Here is a 14,707-nt window from a genome sequence, read left to right as displayed (position 1 = left end):
AGGTGTTAAAACAGATTGAAGAAGCTATCCAAGCTGTCTTACTGATGGATCACTAAACATTAATGGAGGGGGATTGGGTTTCATTGCTAGAAACTCGCCAGGGAATTTAGTTTTTGCAGGATGGAGTAACACCAACGTCATGGATATAATCTCAATAGAGTTGAATGCGATCATGGTCGCTTTAACTTTTGCTCGATCAAAGGGTTATAATCAGATTGTGCTGAATTTAGACTCTCTTTATGCAATCAGATGTATTAAGAAGGAGATGGAAGCCTAAGTAGATCGAAGATATCAAAGAATCAGCAACTATATATTCTTGACTTGTAGTTTTGAATTTTTTTTGGCGTGAATCTAATAGAATAACGGATTTTCTTGCGAAGTTAAGATCCTTTGGAGAGGGCTTGTTTGTAACTGAGGATGCATGTTGCATATCTCAGGAGTTAACGTGAATCACAATAATAATAAAATAATGATTTATTTCGTAAGTTTGTTAAAGCCCATGGGCCTAACTCATCCTCACAAAATCAACTTGTAAGGAGAGGGCCCTGCTTTATACATTGCACCTCCTAATGGTACTCAGGTGATGTGGTACTATTCTAACACTCCCCCTCACGCAGGGCTAGAGATACTAACCCTACCTATCCTTGAGGTCACCCGCTCTGATACCATGTTAAAGCCCATGGGCTTAACTCATCCTCACAAAACCGACTTGCAAGGAGAGGGTTGCCCCCACTTTATACATTGCACTTCCCAATTGTACCCAGGCGATGTGGGATTATTCTAACAAAGTTATCATCGAAGATTTAGTTCCTCTCTCTCTCTCTCTACTTGATCTCAGAAAATATCATTAAAATTGTGAAACCAGCATGGTCATTCCCTAGGAGAAAGAACTAGTTTGTAACGGCAAGTGAGACACACCTTATTTACAGGTGATCAATTTGTTATGATAGTGTGATCACCCGTAATAACATCGATACTGATTCAAGTGGACATTGATTGGTTGAGTCGGCCTAACCCATATTAAATTTCTCAGTCCAGTTCTCTTTTTCGATGATTCGGATGCAAAAAAATCTGTGAAGTAGACCAAAGATGTTGAGAAACATGGTTCTACACAAAATTGAGTCGTGATTCTAAATCATTGCAATGTGACATTAATGTTGATGATCACAACCTTGGCATATTGAAGAGTTTAAGGGTCTGTTCTTTACAGAAGCCAGCTCCAGCTCCAGAAGCTGGCTTCTGGAAGAAACAGAAGCCCAGAGCCTAAAAAGTCATATCCAGCAGAAGCCTGTTCGTTACAGAAGCACAGAAGTCAGAAATTGATGTTCGTTTGACATCTTTTTAGTACTGAATTCTGATAAAATGACTAAAATACCCTTAATATTATAATGCATCCAAAATGCATAAACAATTATCAGAATACATTAATAAATATATAATTACACTACATATATATATATATATATATAATAAATTTATATTAAAAAAATTATAAAAATAATTATTTTCAATTTAAATAAATTTATAAATTTTATAATTCTATTGAAATTTCGAAAACATCTCCTCTTAAAAATGGACGTATGAAATTTTCCTAATAAAAAAAAAAAAACCTGCAGCAAAACTTTATTCTAAAATTTTATAATTATAATTTTATTGAGACAATTGTATACAATCTTAAAGATCACTGGCCAAAGAGACAATTTCCTATTAAATTTACAAAAGTTATTAATAATTTATACAAGTTGTACAATCATTCATATTTGTACAAATTATTCTTTAAAAATAATTATTCTAATATTTTGACTATTATAAATTTTCAACTTGCATGAAAACTTTGTAAATTTGGGTATGTTTCATAATTTTGGATAATTTAGGAGAAACAAAAACAAATATTGAACCAACCTCTTCATAGCCCAAGATAAATAAGCTAAGCATGATTAGTAATTTCTATCCATTAGATCTAGACAGTAATTAATGATCAAATCTAATGGTCAAATCATCCATGAATAAATCACCAATCAAACTTTAAAACTTGAAAGCTTGATCATCATCATCATGTAAGGTCCCATCTCAAATATGTTAAAAATTCATGAAAAAAAAGTAAAAATCAAATAAACAAACAAAAATCCATCTCAAATCTGTTAAAAATTCACGAAAAAAAAAGTAAAAAAACCAAAGAAACAAACAAAAAGTCATCTTAAATTTGTTAAAAATCCATGAAAAAAATATTGAAATCAAGGAAAAAAATAAAAATCCAAATCAAATCTGTTTAAAACCCATGAAAAAAAAAAAGTGAAAATCAAAGAAATCAGCAAAAATCCATTAAAAAAAAGAAAAATTAGAGTGATTAACAGAAACCTAAGAGAGAGTTTTGGACTTACAGCTAAGAAAGCTAAAATAGCTTTTCCAAATTGGAAGAATGATATGAGAGGGTACAAGGACACCTGAAACCATGTAATTGAAGATGAGAGCTTGGTGTTCTAGTTCTTGAAATTGAAGTAAAGTGAAAGTAGGATTTCCATGGGTGAGACCAGACCCAAGGCCAAGATCAAGCCCAATTGCTGGTGATTTTCCTCCACATATCAAACTCATTCCTTTTTATAATAAAAAAGAAAAAAAAAAAACACAAATTAGATCAGAATTAAAACCCAGAAACAAGAACAAAAGAACAAAAATTTTGTGGGTGATGTGTTGGATAAAAAAATCACATCAAACCAGTAGATTGACATACCAAATTGTCCCATTAACAATAATAATTATTCTATAATAATTAAACAAAGAGAGAGAGAGAATAACACAAAGCATCAACATACCATGGTTGAATCCATAGAATAAATCTTAAAGACCCAATTTCAGATTAAGTAAGAAAAGAGAGATTAACAATATTACAAAATCTAATATCGAAATTCAGAATCAAACCCAACAAAGGAATTTGAGAGACAGAGATATTACCATAGAAAAGCTGTCTCTGATAAGTGGGGCAACAGTCCAACAACTTGTTTCCTGCAATTTAATCGACAAAGTTAACAGAGAGGAGAAAAGAGCGAGCAAACGAGAGAGAGAGAGAGAGAGAGAGAGAGAGAGAGAGAGAGAGATATGGGTACTATTTCTTTGGAAAGAGGACCAGCACAGTGAGGACATCTTGGAGAAGGTGGGTTTTGGGCCTCCGTTGTTACATGGGTTTTAGATTGAAACACTGAATAATAGAGAAGTGTTGGTGGTAGTCCGAGACTGAGACTATTACAGACCTGAAGAGTGAAACTCAGAAGAAAGAGATATGGGTTTCAAAACCCAAGACCTCCCTAAGAAGAATCGCTTTGTCCCCCTGCCGCTCCCTACTTCGTGAGGAAGTTAATTCGAGTTCTTCCTCCTTCCTCTTCTTCTTGTTCACAGCAAACAGCAAACAGAGAGGAGTTGGCTGATGCGTAATTTTGGGGAAGAAGAAGAAATTACATAGAGGTGTAGAGAATAGTTGGGGTTTTGTATCCACCTTCTCCGAACCCTTCTCGATTGTCTCTTGCAACCAGAGTGTCACCGTCTGTGTTGAAAGCCTGAACATCGATTTACATTTTCGTTGAAAATTCCAAAACAGAGGGAGGGTATTTCGGTATTTTTACCTAAGCCGTTTTTCGGTAACGAGCTCTGCGCAGAAGCAAAATAAAGAAGCGCACTCTACACGTCTCTAATAAAAAGCTGCTTTTGGGCTTTTGTTGATATTCGTTGGAGTCATAAAAGCCCAAACGAACGTGATTGATCTGGCTTTTTAAGCTTAAAAGCCCAAAAAGTTAAAAAAGCTGACTTCGAAAGCCCAAACGAACAGGGCCTAAAGTTCCCAACCATTATTTCAGCCAATCAGATTCTCATATGATTTTAAAAATATAAAAAAAAAAGATTATATTGCCACACCAACTTTTGCTAGTGCCACCCCAATTCATATGTAAATCACCAAAGAATCATATTAATCTGACGCTCCTTTTTTTTTCTTTAAACCTCCTTGCATCCTATCACAGAACTGTAAATCATTTACCTCGAGATACACAAGAAAAGATTTATGATTCTATGTATCCCAAGGCAAATGATCTGCAGTTGTTTGATGGGGGGCGTGGGTGGGGTTTCCAAAGAAAGTGCCTCGGATCATCTTTAGTCATCACCAATGGAGTGGCGTTAGAAAAAGTTGGTGTGGCAAATAAAGTTCTCTAACATGCCAGTGGCGTATTCTCAGCAACTTTGATGTCCATTTCAATATTGAAGTTTATCTTTTTCTCTTCCAACCCGCTCTCTAAACGCCTTTATTATTCAAATTCAAACTTAAAAGTAACCACACATCTCTCTCTCTATCTGCGTCTCTTCTTCTTCCTCAATGGGAAGCACAAACAATTTTCTCACCACACCCACCAAAACCCCAAACACCAGATCCCACTCTTCCGCCATTTCCAGAAAACATCAAGAACCCATTTCCATGGATTCATCCTCGATTCCTTCAACATCTGAATTCAAATCCCGATTCGAAGCCTACAATCGCTTACAAGCGGCTGCCGTTGCTTTTGGAGAGAAACTCCCAATTCCAGAAATAGTTGCCCTTGGTGGCCAATCTGATGGAAAAAGCTCTCTCCTTGAAGCCCTACTCGGCTTTCGATTCAACGTCCGAGAGGTCGAAATGGGCACAAGGAGACCTCTCATTCTTCAAATGGTTCACGATCAATCAGCATTGGAGCCCCGTTGTCGATTTCAGGTCTTGCCACCTTATTTCATTCATAACTAGGGTTTTGAAGGAATTTCTAGGGTTTTGGAATCTGAGATTGATTTGATTAATATTAATGATGAAATGGACGCAAAGACACCAATTAGGGTGGTTTTTTTTTTTTTTCTTTTTTTATGTTATTGTTGTAATTTGTTTGTTATTATTGTTAATTTGTGCTTTTTTATGATGGTTCTTCATTTTGGGGTTTTTTCTTCTTTTTTTAATTTGTTTTTTCTTTGACGACATTTAGGGTTTTGTTCTTTTATTATATCGGACAGAGTTATCTAGATCAAACCCTTGATTATATAATTGATGCTTTTGATAATGCCTTGAGATTCTAGCTGATGTTCATTGGTCATTTTGTCTTCTTTCACTTTTATACATTTTGTTTTGTGTTCTTGGATTGGAATTTGGTATTTGTGCATTTTATAGTTCTTAAATTTCAAATTTTTATAATGGGGTCCCTGATCAAGTTCTATTAAATTCCTTCATTTTGGATTATTTTTACAGTTTCATTTGACTTGTCATGTTTTCTAGATTGTATATGTTAGCTGATTGATGCTTGAGTTGATCGATCTATAGAAGTTTGGTTGAGCCATAAATCATTGCATCTCAAATAATTGACACTTGATTAATGAACACAGGAAGAAGATTCCGAAGAATATGGGAGTCCCATAGTTTTGGCATCTGCAATTGCAGGTCTTATTAAATCCCGAACCGAGGCGCTTCTGAAGAAGAACAAAACTTCAGTTTCTTCTAAACCAATTGTGATGAGAGCAGAATATGCTCATTGTCCTAACCTTACCATTATCGACACTCCAGGTTTCGTTCTCAAGGTGGATTCTCTCACACTTTCTAGTTCAAGATATGGATTAATTGATTCTTCTTTCACACACAAAGCTGTTTATTAAACTGAATAAGTAGTATGAAATTGATTGCAGGCGAAGAACGGTGAACCGGAGAATACGCCTGAAGAGATATTGTCAATGGTGAAGTCATTAGCGAGCCCTCCTCACCGCCTTCTCTTGTTCCTTCAACAGAGTAGTGTAGAATGGTGCTCATCCCTTTGGTTGGATGCTATTCGTGAAATTGATCCATCTTTCAGACGGACAATTATTGTTGTCTCCAAGTTTGACAATCGACTCAAGGTGCAAATAACACTGAATTCATCATCATAAGTACCGTATCCCAAATATTGCGTTCACTTACAAAATGCCTCTTCAATTCTGAATTCATAATGTTGTGAGATGTCTAGTATTCTTATTGGGCTTGGGCTTCAAGAGGCAAAACAGTATCAAAGGGACCTTTTCCGAAGCGGAGTGGGCTCAGCCTGAAGGACTGAGGCCCGGAGCGTGTTTTTTTTAGTGTGTATATACATATATGTATTTTCAGGTTAGGGTTTTGATGGTTTTTGCTCTGTGATGTTCCTTGCGGCTGAGTGAGTTGCAAGTTTGTAATCTTTATTATTGATAATTGTTTTTTCTTCCTCTCCTCTGTGGACGAAGGCAATTTCCTGAACCACATAAATCTTGTTTTCTTTGTCTATTCGTTTTCTTCTTTATTTTTGCTCTTCTTACACTTCCGCACAACACATAACATATGAAAAAAAAAATTTACATTAACATTTAATGGAGAAGAAAATATTGCTCCTGACAGTAAGAAAAATTATTCGTGCAGGAGTTCACCGACCGGTGGGAAGTGGATCGATACTTGAGTGCAAGTGGTTACCTTGGAGATAACACTCACCCATTCTTTGTTGCTCTACCAAAGGACAGGGGTACGATTTCGAATGAGGAATTTCGCAGGCAAATTTCCCAAGTTGATGGAGAAGTCCTCCGTCATCTGCGTGAGGGTATCAATGGAGGATTTGATGAGGAAAAGTTCAAGCCTTTCGTTGGTTTTGGCTGTTTGAAGGAGTTCTTGGAAGCCGAGCTTCAAAAGAGATACAAAGAAGCTGCTCCAGCAACACTGGCTTTGCTCGAACAAAGATGTGATGAAGTAACCACTGATTTAGCCAGAATGGACTCCAAGATAAGGGCTACTTCAGATGTTGCCCATCTTCGGAGATCTGCAATGATGCACGCAGCTTCTATCAGTAGTCACATAGTGAGTAACACAACACACTTTTTTTTATTTTATATTATATAATATTTCCTTTTTCTCTCGTGCGTGATATTTATGATCTTTTAACCTACATAAATAGTGGACATGTTTTCTTCGTCTTGTATACTATTGGCTGTACGCTGTGCTGTCCTAAAAAGACAATTATGTAATATTTTCTTAAGGGTTTTCTATTTTTTGGTGAGATAGATGCATTTTAGCAACTCCTGGTGTTGAGTGTATATTTTCCTTTACTCTTGGGTGTCATACTCTAGTGGAGCCCCATGACCCTCTTATATTCATGGTTCTCCACCTCTCCAACAAATCTGTCTTTTGGAGTAGGTGGTTGGTTAACATGGTATCCATGCGCTAGGTTTGTAAAGGTCACGGGTTCAATTCTTTCCACCCTTATGGGTGAGGGGGAGTTTTGAGTGTGTATTTTCCTCCACTCTCGAGTGTGTCATACCCTGGTTAAACCCTGTTTTATAACTAGAGATCTCTAGGGCTGTAAAACTTGGGAAAGAAAATATTGATTGTTCTTATCTGATCCGTGGACGTGGGTACACTGTCAAACCACATAAATCCTTATGTTCTTTTGTGTGATTTCTGTTCTCTTTGTTGCTTCGTTTTTCACACTTGTTGGTTAATGAAGGGAGCATTGATCGATGGGGCAGCAGATCCGGCACCAGAGCAATGGGGGAAAACAACTAATGAGGAACAATCACAGAGTGGTATTGAGAGTTGGCCGGGGGTTACAACTGATGTAAGGCCTCCCAATTCAACTCTTAAGCTCTATGGAGGAGCTGCATTTGAGAGAGTTATGCATGAATTCCGCTGTGCCACTTATTCAATGGAATGTCCATCTGTATCCAGAGAGAAGGTAAGGCTAAAGCTACCCTCGAAATCAGAAACTATGTTTTTTTGTTTTTTTTTATTTTTATTTTTTAAATTAGAGAATCTTGGTTGGAAGGCTGACACTCACTGTTAAAAACTACTATATTATGTAGGTTGCAAATATATTACTAGCTCATGCTCGCCGAGGTGGAGGTGGAGGAGTAACAGAAGCAGCAGCGGAGATAGCACGGGCTGCTGCCCGATCATGGCTTGCTCCTCTTCTAGACACTGCTTGCGAGCGACTTGCTTTTGTTTTAGGAAACCTCTTTGACCTTGCTGTTGAGCGCAATCACAGCCGTGACTCCTTAGACCGTAAGGAGATATTAGACACCCTATGTTTCTAATATGTTCTCTTTATTGTAATATTGTTAGTTCTTTTTCGTAGTACTAATGTTAATGAATTGCTTTTATCTCTACTCAAAACTATGATTGGTGAGAATCATTCAGATGGATGTACTGCACTACTATGTAATCAATGTCACTTTAGTACTTTCTCCACTTGTTTAGTGGCAACTCCGAACATGTATCTTGATCGATAATTTCATTCAGCTCTAGATAGAATTGAATGGCTGAACAAGATTTGTTCAGCATACCCAAATATTTGTTGAGTTTATATTTTCCTCCACTCTCAGGTGTGTCATACCTTGGTTAAGCCCCCTCTTATTTTCAACCACTCTAGCCTTTATCTTTCCATGCAAAGATCAAATTGATATGAGTGTAAATTCCCTTTTGATTCAGTTAATACTATCTGTTTCATTACTTCGATGTACAACAAGATTTAAATATATTTCTATAACGTATTTATTCTCTTTCATATTTTCTGGTTTTAATAACAGAAGTTTGCTAGTATTAGAAACTGGGGATTATGCTTATGGGCATAGCCAACCTTTGAAGAAAACAAAGTTCATACTGATTCAATTTTATAATGTCCCCATCTTGTGTACTTAATCAATATTCCCCCTTCTTTTTTCCTGTCCTCTAGAACCATATTGGATATTATTATCGATTGTGGGCTTAAAAGCATCTTTCGTCGAAGTTTCGGCCATCAGAGATCGTAGGCATTGTTGATTATTATGGAAAAGCTCAAAACAACTCATAACAATTTTCTTTTTTATGCCTAGTTTATTTAACTTTCTATCTTCAATTGGGTCTGATGGATGCCTGTCTTTTACTTTTATATTTAAAAACTGTTATCATTCTCTATTTTACTAGAATTAATTTCAATTACTATATTGGATATTATTATCGATTGTGGGTTTAAAAGCATCTTTCGTCAAAGTTTCAGCCATCAGAGATCGTAGCATTGTTGATTATTATGGAAAAGCTCAAAACTACTCATGCCTAGTTTATTCAACTTTCTATCTTCAATTGGGTCTGATGGATGCCTGTCTTTTACTTTTATATTTAAAAACTGTTATCATTCTCTATTTTACTAGAATTAAATTCAATTACTGGCATTGATCTTCTTTGGTTCAGATGGGATGAACATTGGAGATATGGATGGGTACATTGGTTTTCATGCCGCATTGAGGCACTCCTACAATCGCTTTATAAAGGATCTTTCCAAGCAATGCAAGCAACTAGTTCGACACCACCTTGATTCAGTTACAAGCCCATATTCTCAGGTCTGCTATGAAAATGACTTCGTAGGAGGTTATGGTGCAACATCAATATACAGATTCAACCAAGCTCAAGTAGGTCCATTTTGTATCGAGCTATCAGATGGCAAGGCGACATTCCAAGGTCAAACAATGGGCAGAGACCAAGAAAATATACCTCCTGAAAGAAATGCTAATCAAACCACACCCGGGAAGAATTCGGAAGCTAAAGAAGCTCTTCGGGAAAGCCAAATGACCATACCCGAGACCCCATCTCCTGATCAACCATGTGATATAATTTATGGAGGAGCTAAGAAGAAAGAGAATGGGAATTGTGTTGAGATTGGAGGGAAAAAACGGTACCCAAGGATGATGACAAATAGCAGAAATGTGGATCATCACCAAGAACAAAATGGTGGTGGTGTTCTATTTGGAAATGGTGGTGATAATAGTTCAAGATCGGGTTCGGCTTACTCTGATATATGCTCTTCTGCCGCTCAACATTTTGCAAGAATACGTGAAGTTCTCATCGAACGAAGTGTTCCATCAACTTTGAACTCTGGATTTTTAACTCCTTGGTAAGCCTCAGCAGATTTCATACGCACGCATGATTTAACAATAGAAGTTAAAATAAAATAAATAAATAAAAATCAAGGTGGGGCCAGGTAGTATAAAGCTATGTTTGGTTTGCAGTAAGTAGTTTTGGAAAGTACTTTTGAATGTCAATCAGAATTTTACATAAAGGTTTTCTCAAACACTAAATGCTGCAAACATAACAGAGAGCCTAAGAGCAATGCCAAGGGGGATATCCAAAATGTCTAGTCATTCCATTATGGATAGTCATTTTGGATATTCAAGGGGTATACACTCCAACCTTGCTATCCAAATGGCTATCCATAAATATTTGAATATTTTTTTATTTGAAATGGAGATGGCTAGTGCATTGGAGACAAAATCCGAAATGGCTCTCCAAAATAGCAGATGGGGGGGATGGAGAGTCCAAATTTGCTAGCCAAAATGGTAGTCAAAATCCCACTCTCCATTGTTGGATAGTGTGTTGGAACCACATTTTGGATTTGGCTCTCCAAAACGGCAGTTGGAGAGGGGATGGCGAGTGCATTGGAGTTGCTCTTAGTGGAGAAAGTATTATTTAATTAAAAAAAATTAATAAAGGCTGGTTCTGATACTTGGGTACTTTTTTTTTTTTTTTTTTGATGTGATGAATTTGATGCAGTCGAGATAGGCTGGTGGTGGCACTTGGTTTAGATCTGTTTGCTGTGAATGATGAGAAATTTATGGACATGTTTGTGGCACCCGGAGCAATCGACGTTCTTCAAAATGAACGCCAATCCCTCCACAAGCGTCAGAAGATACTGCAATCTTGTTTGCATGAATTCAAAAACGTTGCTCGAGCACTTTAATGAACTGTGGTTTGTAGATTAACACAAACTAGACCATCAAATGGAGTTGGTGTTGTTTTCATTTCAATGCTTCACATCTAGTGAACTTTGTACACCAAGGCTAACCCCTCCACACTTTCTTAAGTTTCATCAATTCTTCTTTCCAATTTATTTGCAACTTATGTTGTCAGTTGTGTCATGTTTTTTTTTTTTTTTTTTCTTTTCTTCTGTTGGCTGTTCATCAGTCAAAACCAATCAATGTTCTATAAAATATGTGTTCTAAGCTCTTATTTCAACTCATTGTAGTGTTTTTTTTCTCACTCCATGTGCTAGGAAACAAATTCAGAGCAAAATATTTTTTTTCGACCATAGTTATATTTCCACTCTATGTACATGAAATGCAACCAACATAGATATAAATAGCACGATAATTTAGACATACTCCTCCATGTTTAGATGAATATTTGTGATAGCTCTCTACTCAGGAAGACTAATAAAAATGACACTCGATTTTTGTCTCTTATATCTTTAGGCTCTTTAGCTATTCAACCTCGTAAGGAAAATTATTGATCTCATTCGTGAGGTTTGAAAGTTGATGCATAGAGATCTTAAGGTTGATGACAGCGGCAAAGATTTTTACCCTATTTGTTTGAAGATGACAGTTTTGGGGGAGAAAAATCAAGGATATTTGGCTAAATAAAATTTGAAGATGAGGGCATTTTATCTTAGTCTCTCAATGAAGAATGAGGTCAAGGGGTATGTCATCAGTTTGAAAGCACAAGGAGCATTCTGAATATATCACTCAAACAAGGAGGGGTACCTTTATATTACCCTAAATAGTATATGTTAATTGTGACAGTTATGAAAACCGTTGGCCATGGTCCATCACCAAAATCCTAACAACCTCTCTATTTACCAAACCCCTCCATAGTTTCCTCAAACTACGTTGAACCTCACCTTCCTTCCTCTCTTTACCAAATACCTCACCTTTCAATCTTCTCTCCTCCCTTATTCTTCCCCTTCTCTTCCCTCCTCCTTTACCAGGAAGGGCAGAGAGACATAGATCATATTAATCAACCTCTCTTTCCTTCTACTTATCTTTCTATCAACCACTGCTACACACGTGTCGATGGTCAGTATGGCTATTCGGCTTTCGTTCATTATCGTCCTTCTTATTATGGCCTTTGTCGTCGAATCGTCGCCTTTGGATGGAAGCTGGGGTCTCACCCATTTCACTAGAGGTGTGATATATATAATATAAAGTTTTTATGGTTTGTATTATAATAATTAATAAGGTCTACATGTATGAGATTAGTCATAATAATATCATGGGTGCATCTCTTCTATCTCATTAAGATTAGGGTAATTTGGACATTTTCTTTGAGATACAAGCATTTTCAAACTAATGTTATACTTACCATTGACAGTGGTCTTCTATCATAGACTAATAGAAAATTGCCAAAATATACCATCATCTTCAAACTCTCTTTTAAAAACACTTTAATTCTTTCCAACAAAAACCTTTTTCTTAAGTCTTGGTGACAAGATTACCCACTTGTTCTTTGTATGATTTGGTCAATTCTATACTTTTTCTACTATTTGGTCTTTTAAATCTGTTAGGCGAAAATAAATGTAATGTTTGGTGCTTTATGACTTTGCTACATGAAGCGAGGATTGAAGATATGGATATTTTTCCCAAAAAAAAAAAAAAAATCAACATTCATGTTAATTATTAAAAATATTAATATTTTAGAAATTACAAAAAATGACTCAACTTGCTGTATTATCCAGCGTTTTAGTAACTCGCTAGATTGTCCAACATTTTAAAATCATTTATAGGTTAAAATGTTGGACTATCCATCGAATTACTAAATCGCTGGACAATCCAGTTAATTGAATTGTCCATTATCTTCTACAAAACTCTAAGTCTTTGGATTATCCAACAAGTTAATAAAATGCTCAGCAGTCCAACGTTTTAAATCGTTTTTAGTATTTTTGAAAAAATAGAATAATTTTTTTAATTAATAAAAAATTTAACCCTCTGTTGATAATTTTCCTTTTAAGAAAAAAATAAAAATAAATCAATGTTCTACTCTAAAAATTAAATAGGTGTTTTACTAGAGGTTGTAGCAAAGGTATTGATGTTGTCTTATTAGTAGTCACTCATAGAAACCACATTCAAGGCGATGTATCACCTTGAAGCAAGGGTATCTTGGTCATCTCATTTAATCCTTCATAGAAGACCATGGTCAAGGCAATAAGTCATCAACTTGAAAATGCAGGTCATATCAAATATCCACCAAAACGTAGGGGGACACATCTAAAGTACCTTTTAACTGGCCTATAAGGGTTAGTATTAAATAGATTTCTTTCTTTATTAAGATCCTTTGTTAGTTTTCCCCTATAAAGCTAAAGTGACTTCATGCTAGAATCTCATATCGCACTTTTTGAGGTGAAAGTGTATGGGAACCATAAATACTTTCATCGATATACAAGTAAAAAAGCATCTATGGCTCCTATCCACTTTCACGTTAAGAAGTGTGATATGAGATTCCAGCTTGACGTCACTCCAGGCTCCTGCATGACTTTATTGTAAAGGATTTTTCTAACTTCAAATGAGGCTTAAAACTCTCCATTGAACGGTCGAGATAAGAAGAAAGCATAGAGTTTCTACAATAGATTTTAAGCTTTTGGTACATATTTTTATTTTCTTGGAAATTCTTAGATGTATTCTTCAATCACAACCGTTGGTTTGATAGAGAGCGCCAACTAACATTTGAGGCTAATATTTTTCTGATGGAATATTAGGACATTTCGAATCTCAAACCATAAATTCTCCATCAATTTTTTTAGGGATCTAAAACATAGGTAACCGGTCCTCTTGCAACACTTGACTAATCCTCGGGACATGTGCAATTCCCTTCCGCCGCATGCATCAGATAATTCCCGGGATAAATCCTTGAATGGGGATTTGAACTCAAGACTTTCGATTCCGGAGACATGGTCTTGTCCATCTCACCAACCCTTTTTAGGCTACCACAAACATCATTTGTGATTAATATTATCCTTCAAGAAATTAATACAACAACAACAACAAGAAGAAGATTTGGGATGGGCTACACCAATCTTGCTCCTCCATTCCATTTTATCGAAAGCCAAGTCTTTTGTCATTATGAATGAGTTCATATCTATTTAATAAACTTTGATTTTTCTACAAGGTGTACGTGGAGTTGGTGGACTCACCACTTCCAATACATGTAATGGTCTCGTCGGTGACTGCATTAATGAGGAGGATGAGATGATGATGGACTCTGAAGCTAGCCGACGATCCCTAGCTCGTCATAGAAGGTGGATTAGCTACGATGCGCTAAAGAGGAATCAGGTCCCATGCAACCGTCGCGGTCACTCCTACTACGGTTGTGGTAGAGCCTCTAGGGTTAATCCTTATAGACGTGGGTGTAGCCGGATCACACATTGCCAAAGGTACCTCAGATGAAGAGAGAAAAATGAAAATCAACATATGTTTTAGTATTAATAAACAGTAATTGTAATCATCTTTGGATTAAGCCCTCGTTTCCATTGTTTCTACTCGTCTTCATTTAATATGCGATGTTGTTCTACATTACTATTATGTATTACTAAGTGTTATGTGATATATGGGTGCAATAAGAAGAGTTCATCAGCTAGGCTTGCTGGGTTCTCTTTCTCTTATTTTTTATTTATTTTTCCTGGGAATGTTGTGGAGAAAATATAAGGTTTGTGCAATGTGGGTGCAATTCTGTTGATTTTCATTGCAGGGCTGACCTGCAATCTATAGCTGTTGGCGTGAAGAGAGATTTTGGAGGATTGAATCTAAAACGTGAGTGACCACGAATAGACACTCTTGGTTGCTTTGTAGTTGCGGAAACCATATATTGGCCGTATATTTCCTGTGTAACACATAATTTTCTGTGTGTGGTGTTCTTTGGAACACT

At 36.3% G+C, this 14,707-nt stretch overlaps 2 protein-coding genes across 2 annotated transcripts; both read left to right on the top strand.

The window, feature by feature from the left end:
* The first annotated feature begins 4,331 nt into the window (after positions 1–4,331).
* On the top strand, positions 4,332–11,169 carry DRP5A (Dynamin related protein 5A). The gene is made up of 8 exons (XM_086432286.1): positions 4,332–4,732; positions 5,386–5,577; positions 5,683–5,889; positions 6,419–6,847; positions 7,494–7,721; positions 7,849–8,047; positions 9,212–9,911; positions 10,568–11,169. The coding sequence occupies exons 1-8, from the start codon at positions 4,361–4,363 to the stop codon at positions 10,752–10,754; spliced, it is 2,514 nt and encodes an 837-aa protein (XP_086288412.1). The 5' UTR covers positions 4,332–4,360; the 3' UTR covers positions 10,755–11,169.
* A 497-nt stretch (positions 11,170–11,666) lies between these two features.
* RALFL4 (ralf-like 4) lies at positions 11,667–14,451 on the top strand. The gene is made up of 2 exons (XM_086432287.1): positions 11,667–11,974; positions 13,952–14,451. The coding sequence occupies exons 1-2, from the start codon at positions 11,863–11,865 to the stop codon at positions 14,227–14,229; spliced, it is 390 nt and encodes a 129-aa protein (XP_086288413.1). The 5' UTR covers positions 11,667–11,862; the 3' UTR covers positions 14,230–14,451.
* The last annotated feature ends 256 nt before the right edge of the window (positions 14,452–14,707 follow it).

Source organism: Akebia trifoliata, chromosome 2 (genome assembly GCF_017979445.1).
Source record: "Akebia trifoliata isolate Shusen 1 chromosome 2, ASM1797944v1, whole genome shotgun sequence".
NCBI lineage: Eukaryota > Viridiplantae > Streptophyta > Magnoliopsida > Ranunculales > Lardizabalaceae > Akebia > Akebia trifoliata.
Note: the sequence above shows the minus strand (reverse complement) of the source record. Positions and strands in the feature narration are given on the sequence as shown.

Bases quoted from the DNA above. Each gene is read 5' to 3' on its own strand.
- DRP5A (XM_086432286.1), top strand. From the start codon at position 4,361: ATGGGAAGCACAAACAATTTTCTCACCACACCCACCAAAACCCCAAAC. The intron at 5,578-5,682 runs GTGGATTCTCTC...AATTGATTGCAG, and splicing joins CTCCAGGTTTCGTTCTCAAG to GCGAAGAACGGTGAACCGGA. The intron at 7,722-7,848 runs GTAAGGCTAAAG...TATATTATGTAG, and splicing joins CATCTGTATCCAGAGAGAAG to GTTGCAAATATATTACTAGC.
- RALFL4 (XM_086432287.1), top strand. From the start codon at position 11,863: ATGGTCAGTATGGCTATTCGGCTTTCGTTCATTATCGTCCTTCTTATT. The intron at 11,975-13,951 runs GTGTGATATATA...TTTTTCTACAAG, and splicing joins TCTCACCCATTTCACTAGAG to GTGTACGTGGAGTTGGTGGA.